The sequence below is a fragment of the Eubalaena glacialis genome, chromosome 13 (assembly GCF_028564815.1).
Source record: "Eubalaena glacialis isolate mEubGla1 chromosome 13, mEubGla1.1.hap2.+ XY, whole genome shotgun sequence".
Taxonomy (NCBI): domain Eukaryota; kingdom Metazoa; phylum Chordata; class Mammalia; order Artiodactyla; family Balaenidae; genus Eubalaena; species Eubalaena glacialis.
In genome coordinates, this window is record NC_083728.1 from 71,460,931 (window position 1) to 71,480,686 (window position 19,756).

Genomic DNA, 19,756 nt, shown 5'->3' on the forward strand with positions numbered 1-19,756 from the left:
ACGTGGCTTCTGCTTTGTCTCTTGCTTTATGTCCACATAGGCTTATATCAATAACATGTATGTTGCACCTTCAGAACTAACATGCAGCTTTCTAACCTGAGCCCTTCAAAGCAGGGCAGGCTAACAGTGATTTAAGATTATGCTGGTTAAAAACAAAAAATCCATCCCAGATTTTAAAACAAAGAAATGCTAACTCAAGCCTAAACTTTTCTATGAAAAATGACATTGTTGCTTTCTAAGAATGGGAATAGATGAGGCTCTTAATCAGAGAGGCCATTATGTTGTCAAAGGCTCTGCTGAGGCTGAAGGATGAATTCTCATGGGCTTATGACCATTTTATTGCTTTTCAGCCCACGGCCGGCGATCCCACTCTCCCTCCTGCTGACAGAATCGGCAGCAGCGCTCTGCATTCAGTCCTTCTGGAGAGCCTATCTGGTAAGAGTCATGTGCAATTACGGCATTTGGTCTGATGGGGAATTTTTGTGCTGTGGAAGACCCAGGGGACAACCTTTAGATGAATTTGGAACATAGGATAGTATAGCTAACATCCAGACCTCAGAAATAAGATTCTCTGTAAAACAGGTCTTAAAGAATGATTTAGAATTTCCACCAAAACTTATGCAGTTATTATTAAAAGTACCCTCCAACCTTTTTTAAAATTTACTTTTCATTGAGGTAACTTTTGTTTATACCATTTTATGGGTTTCATTATATTTCAGTCTCTGTGTACACTACAGCATGCTCACCAATAGAAATTTAGTTTCCACCCATCACCCTACAGTCAATCCCCTTTACCCATTTTACCCTCGCCCCAGCCCCTTCCCCTCTGGTAACCACTTTTCTGTTCTCTGTATCTACATGTTTGTTTTTGTTTGGTTTGGTTTGTTCATTTATTTTGTCTTTTGGTTTGTTTGTTTTTTATATTCCATATATGAGTGAAATCATACAGTATTTGTCTTTCTCCATCTGACTTATTTTACTTAGCGTAATACCCTAAAGGTCCAACCATGCTGTTGCAAATGGCAAGATTTCTTTTTTTGTGTGCCTGAGTAATATTCCATTGTGTGTGTGTGTGTGTGTGTGTGTATTACATCTTCTTTATCCATTCATCCGTTGATGGGCACTTATGTTGTTTCCCTATCTTGGCTATTGTGAATAATGCTGTGGTGAACATAAGGGTGTATATATCTTTTCAAATTAGTGTTTTCATATTCTTTGGATAAATACCCAGAAGTGGAATAGCTGGATCATATGATAGTTCTATTCTTATTTTTTTGAGGGATCTCCACGATATTTTCCATAGTGGCTGCACCAGTTTACATTCCCACCAACAGTGCATGAGGGTTCCCTTTTCTTCACACCCTCACCAACACTCATTATTTCTTGACTTTTTGATAATAGCCATTATAATGAGGATGTTGAACATCTTTTCATGTGCCTGTTGGCCATATATATGTCTTCTTTGGAAAAATGTCTATTCAGCTCCTCTGTCCATTTTTGATAGGGTTTTTTTGTCGTTGTTGAGTTGTATAAGTTCTTTATATATTTTCCATATTAACCCCTTATCAGATATATGATTTGCAAATACCATCTCTCATTCAGTAGGTTGTCTTTTTGTTTTGTTGATGGTTTCCTTTGCTGTGCAAAAGCTTTTTAGTTTGATGTAGTCTCATTTGTTTATTTTTTCTTTTGTCTCCCTTGCCTGAGGAGACATATCCAGAAATATATTGCTAAGACCAATGTCAAAGGGCATACTTCCTATGTTTTTTCCTAGGAGTTTTATGGTTTCAGGTCTTAGATTCATTGAAGTCTTTAGTCCATTTTGAATTGATTTTTGTATATGGTGGATACCGAACTACTTTCACTTTTTTGCATGTGGCTGTTCAGTTTTCCCAACAACATTTATTGAAGAGACTATCCTTTCTCCATTGTATGTTCTTTGCTCCTTTGTCGTAAATTAATTGTCCATATATGTGTGGCTTTATTTCTGGGCTCTCAGTTATGTTCCATTGATCTGTGTATCTGTTTTTCTGCCAACACCATGCTGTTTTGATTACTATAGCTTTGTAATATATAATAGCTTGAAATCAGGAAGGGTGATACTTCCAGCTTTGTTCTTTTTTTTTCTCAGAATTGCTTTGGCTATTTGGGGTATTTTGTGGTTCCATATAAATTTTAGAACTTTTAATTCTATTTCTGTGAAAAATGTCCTTGGGATTTTGATAGGGATCGCATTGAATCTGTAGATTGCATTAGGTAATATGGACATTTTAACAGTGTTAATCCTTCCAATCCATGAGCATGAAATATCTGTCCATTTATTTGTGTATTCTTTAGTTTCTTTCAACAATATCGTAGAGTTTTTATTGTACAGGTTTTTTACCCCTTGGTTAAATTTATTCCTAGGTATTTTATTCTTTTTGTAGCAATTGTAAATGGGATTGCTTTCTTAATTTCTCCTCCTGCTTGTTCATTTTTAGCATACAGAAATGAAGTAGATTTTTATATTTTGATTTTGTACCCTGTAACTTTACTGTATTCATTTATTAGTTTTAATAGTTTTTTCGTGGAGTCTTTAGGGTTTTCTATATTTAAAATTATGTCATCCACATATAGTGACAGTTTTACTTCTTCCTTTCCAATTTGGATGTCTTTTATTTCTTTTTCTTGCCTAGTTGCTCAGGCTAGGACTTCTAATACTAAGTTGAATAAAAGTGGTGAGAGTGGGCATCCTTGTCTTGTTCCTGATTTTAGAGGGCCAGTGTTAGTGAACCAAACTCAGGTCTGCTCACCAGATGCACAGCAGAGCCAATCTACTGGCACTGGGTTGTAGTGAAGGAAAGTACAGTGTTTATTGCAGGGTGCCAGCAAGGGGGATGGGCAGCTAATCCTCAAAAGACCCAAACTCTCTGATGGCTTTCAGGGAAAGGTTTTTAAAGACAGTGTTAGGGGTGAGAGTTGCAGGGTGCCTAATCAGCTCATGGGCGATTTTTGATTGGTAGATGGTGAGGTGATAGGGTGGTGTTTCACGAATCTTGATCATCAATTTTCCAGCTCCAACCAGTCTAGGGTCTATGGGTGTAGGGCCAGCAGTTTCTACCTGGTAGGGGTCTAGTTTTTACTACACTTAACATTAAGTTTTTTTAAGTTAACAAAAACCTTTACTTGTACTTTCTTAAATACTGTGAAGGAAAAATACAGTCTCCCATAAAAATTTGTATGTGTAGTAAAATATATATAACATAAAATTTACTATTTTAACCAATTTTTAGTGCACAGTTCAGTGACATTAAGTACATTTGCATTGTTTTGCAACCATCACTACCATCCATCTTTCTAAACTGAAACTCTGTATCCATTAACTTCCTACTCCCCCCATCCCAGCCTCTGGCAATCACCCTCCTACTTCCTGTCTCTATGAATTTGACTACTTCTAAGTACCTCATGTAAATGGCATCATACAGAATTTAACCTTTTGGCTTATTTCACTTAGCAAAATATCCTCAAGTTTCACCTATATTGTAGCATGTGTCAGAACTTTCTTCCTTTTTTAAGTCTGAATAATATTCTTGCCAGGAAGTTTTAAAATCCAGAAATCTGACAACCTCAGATGTCATAAAACCATCCAGACATTTCATAAAATATTTTTAAACTGACCACATGAACAGAAATGTCACCTGGTATGAAAAGCTATTTGTAGTAAACCATTCTTGAGAGTTGTGATGTTATAATTAGCATTGTAAATAGGTTCCTGAGAGTTAGTTACTTCTCGACATTAAGCACTTCTGTAGCAGTAGACATGTTCTTCTTTCTTCTTTCAAAATACTATGTTAACGGTTAGAAAGCCAGATTGTTTCAACATGCAAAACTGAGTGGGATTTTTAAAAATCCATTTGGATATTGTGAATGAAATCTGGTCCTCTCACAGTCTCCTTTCTGAAGTGTGTTTGGTGATAAGCCAGACTACCACATTAGTGGTGCTCTTCTGCTTATGAAATACTAGATGTAGTAGGTATCAACTGATGGAGAAGACTGTTCTTTCATGATGTTCATATGAGGTTCTCATGGGCCATAATGATTGAAATTTCTTTAATGATTTAGGAGGCAGAGACCAGATAAATCCACCGAATATTTATTCTGCCTAAATAGGCTCCTGGTGTTTTAAGACTTCTGCCCATTTGTTTTATTTTATTCTGTCTAACTCAGCCTAGACACCAGCGTGGCATGCAATTTTCCCCTCCTCCCAACATCAACTCCCCCTCCAGGCATTGTGACAACTGAGAATCACAATGGCCATCAATCATTAATGTTATTTGATGAACAATACAGTGCAAGGTTGCTCCAGCAGCCCCCTTTGTGGCTTTGCAAAGTTTAAAAAAAAAAAAGTGGAGATCCTGCAGAGAACGATGAGAATCTGTGCAGTTATCCCTTTGTCAATAGTGAACTGACCTGGGGTAAATGAGGCACCCTCAAGGAGAAACAGCTTGGTATAAACAAAGCATACAAGGTTTAGAGTTGTGCAGTGTCCCCCTTCCCTCCGGCCTGAGCCAGCTTGGATGTGATTCATTTGGTAACATGGACACTCAAATATCACATTCTTCGGGCTACAGGGGTTAGTTCATGATGGGCAGGGGAAGGGCAGTCACACCTAGTGAAACTCCATTCTGGGATTCTCCTAAGAGTTGCTGGGACGGAGCAGCTTGATAGCCTGCTGAGAGGCTAGACTATCAACAACCACCTTGCCATTGTGTGAAGAGCCTGCGGGAGAAGTGACTGCAGAGGCTAGCGGAGCTGAGAGACCAAGGAAGGGGGCTGAGTCAATAAAAATAGTTCCTACTTATGAAGATCGAATCAGATGATTAGTCCACATGAGGGGGCTTAGCACAGTGCCAGGTGCATAATAAATCCAAAATAAATATTAGCTGTTGGTGGTGGTGGTGGTGGTGGTGGTTCTGTTTTCCTTAATAGGGAATCTTTTAGAAAAGCCAGCTAGTGGCCTCCTTGTAGTTCCTCAGGCACATCAGGCACGCTCCTGGCTCAGGGCCTTTGCACTTGCTGTTTGTTCTTTGCGCTGGCAGCTGTCAATCATGGTACCCTCCCTGCCTCATTCAGGGTTCTTCTTGGATGTCTCTCCTGGTCACCATTTCCAAAATAGCACCACCCCATCACTCCACAGCCTCTTACTATGCTTTATGTCCTGCTTATCACTTACCAACTACCTGACATTGTGTTGGATATTCACTTGTCTACTGCCTGTCACCCTGACTAGAATGTGAGCTCCAGGAGGGTAGAAGTTGCTTGACTTGTTCATCCTGTATCCCCAGCCCCTAGAACACTGTGTGGCACATATTAGGCACTTCATAAATATTTTAGTGAATAATCAAATCCCTTAAATGATCTCTCTAATGAGGGCATTTGAAAACGAAGAAGAGCAAACTGTATTGTTCTATTTTATAAGCTCTTCTCAGGGGTTTAAGCAGGCACTTAAACGTGGACTTTTAAAAATTTTTTAAAATTCCCTCATGCTGCCCGTTTGTAGTTAAGCCCGGCTCCTTTTGGGGAGTTGCTTATGCACCAAGATCCTTGAACTCAACAGCTGTGCTTATTAATTTCCCAGAGGTTACACTTGAGAAAAGTGTATTCATTTTATCATTGGCCTTCATGAACCACCTCTTCACCAAGCCTTGTAATGTGAGAAAATGAAGTTTGCTATGAAAAATTATGATCCCCAAGCAGGCTTTTTAATTTTTTTAATTTTTAATTTTTTAAAATTATTTTTAATTTTTTTAATTTTAAAATTTTATTTTGTGTATATATATATATTTTTGGCTGTGCTGGGTCTTTGTTGCTGCGTGCGGGCTTTCTATAGTTGTGGTGAGCGGGGGCTACTCTTCGTTGCCGTATGTGGACTCCTCATTGCGGTGGCGTCTCTTGTTGCGGAGCATGGGCTCTAGGCGCGTGGGCTTCAGTAGTTGCAGCGCGTGGGCTCAGTAGTTGAGGCATGCAGACTCTAGAGGTCAGGCTCAGTAGTTGTGGCGCACGGGCTTAGTTGCCCCACAGCATGTGGGATCTTTCCGGACCAGGGATCGAACCCGTGTCCCCTGCACTGGCAGATGGATTCTTAACCACTGGACCAGCAGGGAAGTCCCCCAAGCAGGGTTTTTAAAGGAGAGCATCAGCTGAAGGCATACTGGGCACGTTTAGTTCATCTGAGAACTGGACAGAAAAGATTTTCTTCATTTGGAATTTCTCTTCCAACTACTGATATCTGCTGGCAGGTGAGCAGCTTTTGCCAGGAAAAGTCAGACATTGTATTGTGCAAAAGGAATGCTAGAAATGGGGCATTGCATCAGATCACCACCAGTTCCCCTCTTGATGGTGCACAGCCATTTCTCACTAGCCTCAGAGGGGCTGGCCATGCCCTTTGTGATTTGATGAGCAGTCTCGGCCTAGGGCTCCCCTACCAGGAACTCCGTGTGGAAAGAGTGTCTTCTCTATGGGATCTTCTTGTTGTTTGTTGGCTCATGAATCCAGTTTCAGTCCATTTCCACTACCACATTACCTTCCCAAGCAGAAGATTCAGTCCTAAAGAGGTGTCTTTGTTAGGCCATTCCAGAGGTATTTGTGAAACCCATGTATTTGAAATTGATTTTGAGCTTTTCTAACATGTGGGAAATATTTCTAAGCCGTTAGGGAGACGACGCCCACCTATACAAGTCCCACTGAACAAGTAGAATAAAACTCCTAAACTTCTCAATGATGTAGAGGCCCTGGTTTTGGCTGGGAATTCAGAAATTAGACCTGTAATGCTTGAAGTGGAATGCTCCCAAGAATGACCAGTGCCAACCCTTCTGCCATTACACTCAAATAGAGGCCTTACGCCTTCCATTGCATGCAACTTCATTTGTTCATTCTTTCATTTGATAAACGTGTGCTGAGGGCCTTCTACTTGCCAAGAACTGTAGACACAGAGCTCATCCATTCCTGGAGGAGCCCAGAGACAGCTATACCAAGAAGAATGATAATAATATTAAGAAGAGCCAAATCTAATATTATTGGTCATTGCTATGTGCCAGGCACTGCATCAAGCATTTCACAAGCAACATCTCCTTTATGCCTTATGCTGATCCTATAAAGTAGGCGGGTATATACTGCTGTTATCCCATGTGTAGATGAACCAACCAAGGCCTAAAAACCCATAGTGACTTGGCCAACATCACACAACGATAAGTGGTAGAGCCAGAATTCAAGCCCAGGTCTGACTGTCCTCAGAACCCCATCTCTCTCCTTTTTTTGGAAAAGCCATTCCTACCAGCAACGTATGAGAATTCCCGTTGTTCCAAGTCCTGATCTATTGATCTTGGTATGGTCAGTCTTTTTAATTTTAGCCATTTTAGTAGGTGTGTAGTAGTATTGCATTGTGTGTGTTTATGTGTGTTTTAATCAGGCTTACTAAGATACATGTTACATACAGTAAAATTTACAATTTACCCTTTTAGTGTACAGTCTCTCAATTTTGACAAATCCGTATAGTCTAACCACTCCCCTAATCAGGATATAGAACATTTATCATCCCCCCAAATTCCCTCATGCTGCCCCTTTGTAGTTAACCCCTGCTCCCACCACCAGGGCCTGGCACCCATGATCTGTTTTCTGCCCCTGTGGTTCTGCCTTTCCAGAATGGCATACAAATGGAATCATAAAGTGTGTAGCCTTTGAGTCTGACTTCTCTCACTTGGCCTGATAAATATGAAGGTCTTCCACGTGGTTGCGTGTATCAGCAGCCCCTTCCTTTTTATTGTTGTGCAGTATTCTACTGTAGAACTCCAGCACAAGGGAGGCCTTCACCTGGTGGTGAATAAACACATGTGAGTAACGTAAGGATGGCTTATTTATACCTATAGATTGCAATGGTCTCAAGCTCGCTATGTATCAAAGTCATCTGTGGAAAGATTTTATTTTAAAATTCTAATACCCAGGGCCTCATTCTTTGAGATTCTTGTTCAACTGACTGTGGTGAGAACAGGAGATGGGCATTTGTTTAAAGCACCCAGGTGACTCTAACATGCACCAGGGTTTAGGCCCACTGATGAACTGGAATCAACTTTGCTACCTACTAGTTGAATGGTCCAAGACAAATCACTAAACTCAGAATCTCAAATTATTTCTCTTTAAGTTGAGCACAGTAATAGCTGCCCAGTCTATCTCACTAGGTTATCAGAAGGATCAAAATGATTTTCAGTGGCAATGTATGAGAAAGTGTCCTGTGAACTGTAGATGCAGAAATGGATGGTATTAATGTGGATGTAGTTGAAAGACATATCAGTGTCTTTTCCTCTTGGAAAAGTTCCTAAACAAATGCGAGGTTTTAAAGACCAACTGGAAAGATCAATGTTTCTCTGTCAATTTTGTGTGTGTCTTAAAAGATTGCTTGGTGTATGAGAGTAACTGTAACGCCAACACACAGACGGAGACAAGAAGTGGGATAAATACACTCAAGACTGTGGTGATGTTGGCAGAACTGGGTACCACTGTAGACCTCGGATCCTTCCTGGATGGGTCAAGTCAGCATGTTTGCAGAAAGCAAACACTGATGTAACTAGAAGGACAGGCAAGCAGAGGCGTAGTGCCAAGGATACAAGTACAGAGTATCTCATGATCCAACCCTTACCTCAGAGCCAGTGAGAGGAGGTCTGCTTCTCAGAGACGGGCCCCTTGTCACTGGCAATCATCGTGTGAAACAAGATGTCCTTTTACAACCACATCTGACCACCTCTGAAAATATTGCAAGGAGCAGCATGTCAGCTCCGGTACAGAAAAAAAATGGCCATCTTTGTATGAAAAAGTCTTTTATTGATATTTTTATTGTAAAAAGGCCAATACTCATTGTAAGCAAAAATGAAACCATATGGAAATAATGTCTTAGTTCGGACTGCTCTAACAGAATATCACAGACTGGGTGGCTTGAACAGCAAACATTTATTTCTCACAGTTCTGGAGGCTGAGAGATCCAAGATCAAGGTGCTGGCAGATGTGGAGTCTGCTGAGAGCCCTCTTCTAGGCTTGCAGTTGGCTGCCTTCTCACTGTGTCCACCCGTGGCAGAGAGAAAAACAAGCACTGTGATTTCTTCTTATAAGGGCACTAATCCTACCATGAGGACCCTACCTTTGTGACCTCATCTAACCCTAGTCACCTCCCAAAGGGTCCACCCCCTAATACCATCACATTGGGGGTTAGGACTTCAATATACGAATTTTGGAGGGACACAAACATTCAGAACATAACAAGTATTGTTAAAATAGTTTAAAGTAAAATGTGAAATCTCCAGTTCTGTGCTATTCTAAACCTGTTTCCCAGATGCAACCACTGTTGACAGTTTGGTGTGTGTCTTTTCAGTGTTTTTCCATTGTATATACGAACATTTATGTATATGTATTGCACTCTTTATGAATACGGGATATTTTTATAAATATGGGCTCACACTCCACAGCCTGCATCTTGACCTTTCATTTAGCCTTCAGGACAGCTTTCCACATCAGCATGCATAGATCTATGCTGAGCGTTTGTGTTTTAAGGGAAACACCCTTCTAACGTAGTTGGCAGGTAGGAATTTGGCCAAATATTTTCTCATTCAAAATACTCCCAATCCAAAGTGCCCCGAGATGGCAGGACTGAAAAAACCTTTAGAATTAGTGTCAGTTTTTATTTCCTCAGCAAGTCCAGACAATTTGTGTTCTGAGGACCAGCTTCTTTTTTCCTTCTGCTTTCTCGTGAGTGTCGGCTTCCCCAGATTGCTGGTCAGCTTTGCAGCTTTGCTGACTTCCTCTTCCTCCTCTCCAGAGAGGGGTGTCTCCTGGTGCAGCTGTTCCACGTGGTGCGGGGGGGGGGCATTTCCTCCCTTTGTGTGTGTCATTAGCCATCTCCCTGGCCTTCCTCTGGGGACAGCCGCCCGACCAGGTGAACCAGTGTCATTTAAAGCAGCACTTCCGTTCTCAGGCAGGGGCTGACTGTCGTTTCTGGATGGCTTCAGATGTGACCCAGGTGAAGAGGGATGGCATCTGGCACAGAGACAATGCAGACACCTCGGTGTGCATCACATTCTCCTCATGGAGGGCATGCTGCCTAGAACTCCTTTTCAAGACAATTTTTAAAAATACTTTGCAAATTCTTGGACTACTTTGAAAACAGTCAGGCATAAAAGTTAAGCAAGCAGGACCTACAGTTAGAATCAATTCACTCACTGATATTCGTTTACTAGTGTTTATTGAGTACCTACTATGCAGAAGGTGGGCATTGGTCTAGATGCTGGACATACTGCAGGGAATAAGACCAAGTCCCTGCCCTCCTGGAGGTTGCATTCTTGCCATCGACTATAAACAGATATACATCAATTTGTAATATAATGTCAAGAAGTGTATCAGTTAGCTATTGTCAAAATAATGCTGTTTAACAAACTACCCCCTAACCCAGTGGCTTACAACATACATTTATATCTTACTCCCATGTCTGCAGATCAGCCAGGGCTGCTCTAGGCTGGGTTTGGCTACACTTGGCTCCAGGCATTTGGGTTCTATTTAGTTTTGCTCTAGGGTCTGTCATTCTTCTGAGATCAGCAGGCTAAGAGGGCCTTGTTCTTTTTACACCGGAGGTCAAAAGCTCTCAAAGGGGTGAACAAAGCACACACACAATGAGTCTTAAGGCGGAGGCTGGGAACTGGCACACGCCACTTCCTCACGCATTCTGTCGGCCAAAGCAGGTCACATGGCCAAGCCCAGCGTCAATGGAGCTGAGAAGTATACTCCGAGCTGAACATTATCTACTACAAGTAAGTACCGTGAAGCAAAATAAAGCAAACCAAAGGGCTAGAGAATAACAGAGGCTACCATTTCAGATGGTGGGTCTGGTCAAGAAAGGCCTCTCTGAAAAGGTGTTATTTGAGAAGAGATGTGAATGAAGTTCATTCTAGGCAGAAGGAAAAGCACATGCAAAGGCCTGCAGGAGCAAGAGGATGCTAGAGGTATTTGAGGACCAACAAGAGGGTCAGTGCGGTTGATCAAAGTGAGCTGGGGATGAGGGAAGGGAGGTGAGAAAGTAGTCAGGGACCAGATCCCATGCAGTCAAATGTGAGCTCTCATCAGGATGATGGAACTTTGGATTTTTATGCTGACTCTGATGAGAAGTGATGATGGGGTTTGAAGCAGAGGAGTGACATGATCTGACTCACTTTTCATCAGGAAACTGTGGTAGTAGTGACCCCCATCTCCTGGTATTCACGTTCCTGGGGGGTCCCTTCCCACAACTGTACCAGAGTAGCTATGTGTGACCAATAGAATATGACAGTATAAAAGTATGTCACTTCCAAGATTAGGTTATAAAAGACACTGCAGTCTTAGTGTCTCTCTCTTGGATCACTCACTCTGGGAGAAGCCTGCGGCCATGTCACGAGCTGCCCTACAGAGATGCCTACATGACAAGAACCTGAGGCCTCCAGCCAACAGCCACATGAGTGAGCCATCTTAGCTGTAGCTCTTCCAGCCCAGTCCAGCCTTCAGGGGAATACAGGCCCAGCTGCCATGCTGATTGTAACCCCATGAGAGAACCTGAGCCACAACCTCCCAGCTCAGCTACGCCCAGCTTCCTGACCCTCAGGAACTGTGTGAGGGTATAAGAGCTTGTTGTTGTTTTAAACCACCCAATTTCGGGGTTCATTTATTATGCAGCATTGGAAACTACCTCAATAACTCAGGCTGCTGTTGAGGGAGCAGATTGCAGGAGGTTGAAAGTAGAAGAAGGAAGACTCATCCTTGCTCCTCAAATTGTGATCCGTGGACCAGTGGTATTATTTTCACATGGCAACTTGTTGGAAATGCAGAATTTAGGCCCCACCCCAGACCTCCTGAATCAGAATCTGCATCTTCACAAGACTCCCAGGTGAGTCTTGCATGCCAAAGTTGGAGAAGCAGTGCTGTAGGTGACAGCCTGGGCAGATGGAGCGATGTGATGTGGGCTTGAATCCTGGCTTACCAACCCTGTGACCTTCCTTAAATTACTTAATTTTCCCAAGCCTCAGTTTCCTTTCCTGTAAAATGGGGATAATAATAGTGCTACCCTCTCAGGGTTGTATGTGAGGATATAAATGAGATGGTACATGTCAAGCGCTTAGCACAGTGCTAATTGTTAGCTCTTTATTGACTTGATGTGATCCATGCATTTTCTTCCCTAAGAATATATTCCTGGTCATGGCCTGATGGTTTTCCTTAATTTTTAAAAAATTCTCTGTCAAAGAAAATCCTGTTTTTCAAAATGTCCTTGAGCTCATCAGAAAGACCTCTGTCTGTGCCCAGCATGATTCCAGCCACATCCCAGAATGAAAGTGCCTGGTTTCCATCATCAGTTCCAGGCCCAGATCTCAGGGCAATTTTCAGGGCCTCCCAGCAGGCCAAAATAGGCCACAGCACTATAAATAGTGAGTTTGGACTGCTCGGGGCTTAGCTTCCCAGGCCAGGCCCTTTTCCTTCCCGCTGCCTGGTCCTGTAGTTGTTTAAATATACTCTGGGTTTTGTCAGCAAAGGGATTCTTCTTAATATGGCCCCCAAAAAGCTTTGCCAACTTGCCAGACTGTCTGCAAAGCCCCCCTTTTTATTTGCTCACAACGTATCCCAAATATGTGATGAGAGCTGATAAACCCAATTCTTAGGATTGTTGTGAGGAATAAATGAAGAAGCTGCGTTTAGCAGGACTGGCTACATAATCTGCAGGGCCCTTTGTTCAAAGTTATTACGAATTTCCAGATGGCGACAGCAGAGCCTTAGAACAAGCGTGAAGCCCTTTGAAGCATGGGGCCTGTGTGACAACAGCACAGGGCAGTGCCCACGAAGCCAGGCACCCAGCACCCTGCCTGGCAGTTAGGACCAGCCACATTCCCAGCCTTCCTAGAGACCTTTGCTTTAAAGGGCTAACCGATTGCCCTTCAAGGCAAAGTTTAGGGGTAAATTGCACAGCCGCAACTTAGTCCCTTCTGCTGCTGAATCTTAGTGACTTAAGATCATAGCAGTTGATTATCCTTCACGATTCTGTGGGTCAACCGGGTGGTTCCCCTGCTGCTTTCTCCTCAGCTCATTCATGTGGCTGCGTTCAGTCGGTACGTTTGATGGGGAACACTGCATTCAGGAGCCTCAGCTGCGGGATGTCCATGCCGGGCTCCATGCTGGGCTCTGCGTCCAGCCTCCTCTGCACCCCGTTCAGCAGGTGTTCCTTGGCCAGGATGGCATTCTCCCCAAGAAGGTCTCTCGGCTGCACTAGAAGGTCCAGGGTGGCTCATGCAGGTGTATGGGATGTCGGTGCCGCTCTTGGCTGGGGCACTTTAATTCTCCTCCGTGTGACCTGTCATCCTCCAGTCAGCCAGACCAGCTTCCTTGCATCATGGAAGAAACATTCCAGGAGGGCAAAAATGGAAGCTTCAAGCCTTCTTGAGACCTAGACTCTGGAACTGGCACAGCAGCAGTTCAGTTCCCTTCTATTGGTCAGAGTAATTCACCAGGCTCGCCTAGATCCAGGAGAAGGGGGAATACACTCCCCTCTTAATGAGGAGAGTGGCAAAGTTTTCAAAGGGGCAGGGATCCACTGGGGGCACAGCGCAACAATTCTCAAATGGTAGCCTGCATCAGAATTATCTGGAAGGCCTGTTAACACACGGATTGCTGGGCCCCAACCCCAGAGTACCTGAGTCAGCAGGACTGGAGTGGGGCATTTCAAACTCGTCCTCCAATGATGCTGATGCTGCTGGTTGGGGGATGGCACTTTGAGAGCCACTCGTGGTGGGGAGCAGTAGCCTTCAACCTTGACTGCACGTTAGAAGCATCTGGGCAGCATGAATGTCAGCTCTGGGTATTGATGGTAAGAAAGAGATCAAAGCTTTATGCAATAACACAGTCTGTGGCATAGCAAACTTTGCTGTGATTTAACCCTGTAAATCATTGGAAGGTTCATCAAATACCTAAAATGCTTTTGCAACTTACTCATTCCCTGATTATTTGGGTAAACAAGTACCAAGAAAAGTTGGATGAACTTTATCTCAACTGTCATCACTGAGCTGTTGGGGGAAATTCCATTTTTTCCAAGTATGTACTGCGGTATGGTTTTATTATTAAAGGGACTTTAGTAAAAGGAAAAAAAAAATAGGTGTGGTTTCCTGGGAGAAGGACTTTCTAGAATTGCACCGAAAAGATTAGCCCACAAAAAGCAGCTGCTGTTCATGAGTCACACAGGCCCTGCCTCCTGACCACACACTAGGAGGCTGAGTGGTCCTTCTTGACTCTGATTTTAGGGATTTGCAATAATCAATGTGGCAACACGTGAGTAAGGACTGAGACTAAGTGGTACAGCCTCATAACATTAAGTTCATTCTTTGCATCCTCTTCCAGGAGAGTGGGTTTCACAAACTTTTTGAATCACTAGATCACCTGGGGTTCTTACTAAATATACTCACGTCTTTTTCCACCTCACATGGACTGAATCAGAACCTACAGGGCAACAGCCTGGGATGCTGTTTTTAACAAGTGCCCTAAGTGATCTCAGTATCATCAGGTAGTTGAAGAAATGGTCTTAAAACAATAATATTTATGAAATACCCAGAGAGAGATGGAAGAGGCAATTAGGGAAGCTGGGGCTACATTAGAAAATGTCCACTCAAGGATAAGAGCAGGGGTGGGCAAACTATAGCCTGTGGACCAAATCTAGCCCACTGTCTATTTTTATAAAGTTTTATTGGAACGGTCATGCCCATGTTTTTAAAACAAGTTGGCTATGGCTGCTTCTGTGTATAATGGCAGAGTTGAGTCGCTGGGACAGAGATTATATGGCCCATGAAGCCAAAAAATATTTACTATCTGACTTTTTACCAAAAAAAGCTTACTGACCCCTGGATAAAAGACATGACCTCAGACCTGGGCAAACTTGGACCTGGAATTAGGGCCCTCAGTGATTATGAGCTCATAATAAAAATAAACCAGCAAGGAAGCGGGGAGTCAGTAAATACAACCAACTGGAGAATCCAGGCCCCCAAGAGTGGCAATTTGAAACTATGAAATAAGTATGTTTAAGATGATTATAGAGATTTAGTAAAAAATTTTTGAAAGAATATAAACCTTGCTGAAAGAACAGGGCTATAAGGAAAAAAAAAAAAAAAAAGATCAGGTTTGAAAAAGAACTAAGTACCACCTGTAGAAATGAAAACAATTTAGTGAATGGGCGAACACAGTCCCTCTCAAACTTCAGTGAGCATCAGAATCACCTGGAGAGTTGGTTAAAACACTGATTCCTGGGCGCCACTCTAATTCAATTCTGACTTCATAGGCCTCAGGTAGAGCCCATGAACGTGCATTGCTAACAAACCCCAGGTGATGCTGATGTTGTGGATCCGTGGACCACGTTTTGGGTGTGAGTTAAGCAGCAGACAGACACAGCTGGAGGAGTAATTAGTAAGCTGGGCGATAGAATGCAGCAGAGAGAGAGAGATGGGAAAGGTGGCAAAGCATTGAGACAGAGACAGAATGAGAAGGTCCAACAAAAATCTAATAGGAGTTTCAGAGGGTAACAATAGAATGAATGGGCAGAGGCAACATTCACAGAGATGTTGAGTGAGAATATTACAAAGCTGAAGAAACGTGAATCTTGAACTACATAGATAAGGACAAAACCACATCCAGACGCATGGTGAAACTTTGGAATGCCAAAAGCGAAGTAACCTTAAAGCCATCTTGAAGGAAGAATTACCTACAAAGGAAAAACAATGACACTAAGACTTCCAATCAGCAGTAGTATGTGCCAGAAAACAGTGTATTATCATGTAATCCTAAGGGAAAGTAATGTTCAACCTAGAATTATATGCCCCACGAAATTATCATTCAAGAGCAAGAGTGAATACATTTTCAAACACATCGTTTACTGAAAGAACTACTAAATGAGGTTCTTCGGTTAGAAGGAAATTGAACCCATAAGGAAGGAGTGGGAGTGGGATGCAAGAAAAATGGTGAATGAGGAAGCTGATCAATCTAAATAGGCATTGACTATTATATACAAATATATATAATACAATGCAACATATATACACAATGTAATATATAAAATACACACACACACACACACACACACACACACACACAGTCCCCAATGGGGGATAACTGAGGGGAAATGGAAATTTGAGAGTTGAGAGTAGGAAGATTGGAGTTAAAGTGTTCTAAAGTTCTAAAGAGGGTCCTTAATGATAAAGGAAAACTCTTATTTTCTATCAGATTAGACTGATATGTAAAAATGCTATTCACAACCCACTAAATTGAGTTTACTACCCACTAATGTGCTACAACCCACCATTTAAAGAATGCTTCTTTAATGGAACCAATCTCAGTGCCCATCAAAAGATGAATGGATGAGGAAGATGTGTATATACATGTATACACTGGAATATTACTCAGCCATAAAAAAGAATGAAATCTTGCCATTTGCAACAACATGGATGGACCTAGAGGGTATTATGTCAAGTGAAATAAGTCAGAGAAAGACAAATACTGTATGATTTCACTTACATGTGGAGTCTAAAAAACAAAACACATGAATAAACATAAAACGGAAACAGAGTCATAGATACAGAGAAAAGACAGGTGGTTGCCAGAGGGGAGGAGGGTGGCTGGAGGAGAGAAATAGGTGAGGGAGATTAAGAGGTACAAACTTCCAGTTGCAAAGTCAATAAGTTAGGGGTATGAAATGTACAGTGTGGGGAATATAGTCAATAATTATGTAATATCCTTGTATGATGACAGATCGTAACTATAGACTTATTGTGATCATTTTGAAATGTATAGAAATATCGAATCACTATGTTGTGTAACAGGAACTAACATAGTGTTGTAGGTCAATTATACTTCAAAAACAAACTCATAGAAAAAGAGATCAGATTTGTGGTTACCAGAGGTGGGAGTGGGGGAGGGGGAATTGGATGAAGGCAGTCAAAAGGCTCAAACTTGCAGTTATAAGGTAAATAAGCACTAGGGGTGTAATGTACAACATGATAAATATAATTAACACTGCTGTGTGTTATGTATGAAAGTTAAGAGAGTAAATCCTGAGTTCTCATCCCAAGGAAAACATTTTTTTCTATTTCTTTAATTTTTTGTCTCTATGAGATGGATGTTCACTAAACTTACTGTGGTTATCCGTTCATGCTGTATGTAAGTCACATCATACACCTTAAACTTATACAGTGCTGTATGTCAATTATATCTCAACAAAACAGGAAGAAAAAAATTTAAAAATAAAAACGCTACTCTAGAACACACTTCTAATTCTCCCCGAAAGCCCAAGTAACTCCTAAGAAGCATACTGTCATACCGCAGATGGATATCTGTATTTCTACAATACCAGGAAATATGTGATTTCTGCAGGTTTTTATAATTAGTTCCTAAAGACAATAAGGAACACTCATAACCACCAGAATGAAACCAACTTTGTTTTGTTTTGCCAAATATCTGAGAAGAAATCACAAAGCATGTTCACAGAGAGAAAATTGAATTTGTGAGGGAGTTGGGAACTGTGAATATTTCAGTAGGTAATTGAAAGAGATTTCACAGACCTATGTTTCCTTTATGTTGAAATCTGCCTTTCTAGAGTGTAAAATGCTTTAGTATAATCACTAGTATGTCAAGTCATGGCAAAGATGTAGTAATAACCTTCTGAGGCATCTCACACCAAGTTGGAGGTTTCCTCTTGTGAGCACTGCTGAAGGGTTGTCCACTGTGTTACTTTCCAGCATCTTAGCAGCAACTGTAATACATTAAGTATCTTCCTCCAAAGCAATTAGAAAAGCTCCAGGGAATCATCCAGAGAGGATAGCTACTGCCATGTTTTTGTCTGATTTTTTAAAAATAAATTTATTTATGTTATTTTAAAAAATTTTTGGCTGCATGGGCTCTAGGTGCATGGGCTTCAGTAGTTGTGGCATGCAGGCTCAGTAGTTGTGGTGCACGGGCTTAGCCGCTCCACGGCATGTGGGATCTTCCTGGACCAGGGCTCAAACCCATGTCCCCTGCATTGGGAGATGGACTCCCAACCACTGCACCACCAGGGAAACCCTGTTTTTGTCTGATTTGCCAAGAAGCAAGGAAAACTGAGCTAAGAGGAATTCAGAAGTATAGCTCTATGAAGGGTAATGTCACTCCCAGGCAGCCTCTCACTCCTTCCCTGCCTGCAGTCACCACCTCACAGCCACGTTACTTGTCTACCAGCTAACCAATGCCTAAAGTTATACAATTATGAAATCCTTTATGTACTCAATACTTTGCAAACCCTTGGAGAAGACCTCACTTTCAATCTGATGAATCATTGATTCTTCAGCCTCTTGGCTCCATATCCTAACAGCAATTGTAGGATGCAACTTCAGAGCTGAATTCAGATTATTCTCATTACTTTATTAATTGATTTAAGAAATTGCTAACACATTGAGAGTTTACTTTGTGCCAGACAATATCTCATCTCTTTTTTACACTGACCCAATGAAGGAAATATTTGCATTATCCCTATTTCGCAGATGAGGAAATGGAGGCTCAGAGAGTTTAAGCAACTTGCTCAAGGTTTCTCAGCTTGTAATTTGCAGAGCTGAGATTCATCTTCAGGCTTTCTGATCCGGAATTGGCTTTCTTCACCAGCATAATACCCTGTACTGGCTTTCATTGGAGTAATATATCATTAGGAGAATTTGACTGGTTCGTGGGCATTGGGGGGGGGTATTTTATTTCTGATTCTTTTCTTTTTTTTCTTCCAGTTTTATTGAGATATCATTGACATATAGCATTAAATAAGTTTAAGGTGTACAGTATAATGATTTGACTTGCATACGTTGTGAAATAATTACCACAATAAGTTTAGTGAGCATCCATCATCTCATATAGATAAAAAATTAAAGAAATAGAAAAAACATTTTTTTCCATGTGATGAGAACTCTTAGGGTTTGCCCTCTTAATGGGCATTTTAAAAAATTCACATCCACATAATGGTGTCTTCTTCCTGGTCTTACCCCAAAGTCAAGTACACGGTAACGTGTATAAAGCTCAGTGTGCCTATCCTGGAAGAGCAGAAAGACTACAGGTGGTAATTTAAAGAAGTAAAAGTAGAAAGCCACTCAAAAGGGAGCTTTTGTTTTGCAAAGAAATTGTTTATATGTTAAACCTCACGCTGCTCTCTGCGGTATTTGCTGATGGACACAACCACTGCCATTTAACTTGATTCCCTAATCATAAAAATAATGACCGGGATTAGCCCAGTTCAATGGGGACATGCTTTCCCCAGGGCTCACAAAAGCCTTCTCTAGGGATCCAGGCTTTCCTGGTAATGAGACGTTAACTAATGAGGTTGCTGTATTTCGCATTGGTAAACAGCAGTCCTCGATTTGAAATGAAAGAAATCAAGGAAAAGAGGAAGGGTCTCTGGCCACATGGAGGAAAGTCACCGTAACCTGATGAGCAGAACCCTGAGAACAACTGCAGGCCTCCAGAATGATGGGGAAACAGGTGTCTCTGTTTGTTGAATACTTAGGTAATGGGATTCAAGGGATTGTAGCAAAAATCCATCCATTATTTTTAAGTTAAAGAACTCTTGTTTGCCTCTCAGCAGCCTGTTACTTAAAATTTAAACACTGGCATTCCTGAAACAATATATGCTCATTGTAAACATCCCAAACGATTCAATCCAGAAAAGTATGTAATA

At 41.7% G+C, this 19,756-nt stretch overlaps 1 protein-coding gene across 3 annotated transcripts in view; it reads left to right on the plus strand.

The window, feature by feature from the left end:
• Positions 1-19,756, plus strand: part of IQCK (IQ motif containing K) — a 126,671-nt gene that overhangs the window by 59,552 nt on the left and 47,363 nt on the right. For all 3 annotated transcript variants that reach the window (XM_061208292.1, XM_061208290.1, XM_061208291.1), the window contains one exon: positions 351-435. In XM_061208292.1, coding sequence (XP_061064275.1) covers positions 351-435 — 85 coding nt within the window. The remainder of the gene's footprint in view (positions 1-350; positions 436-19,756) is intronic.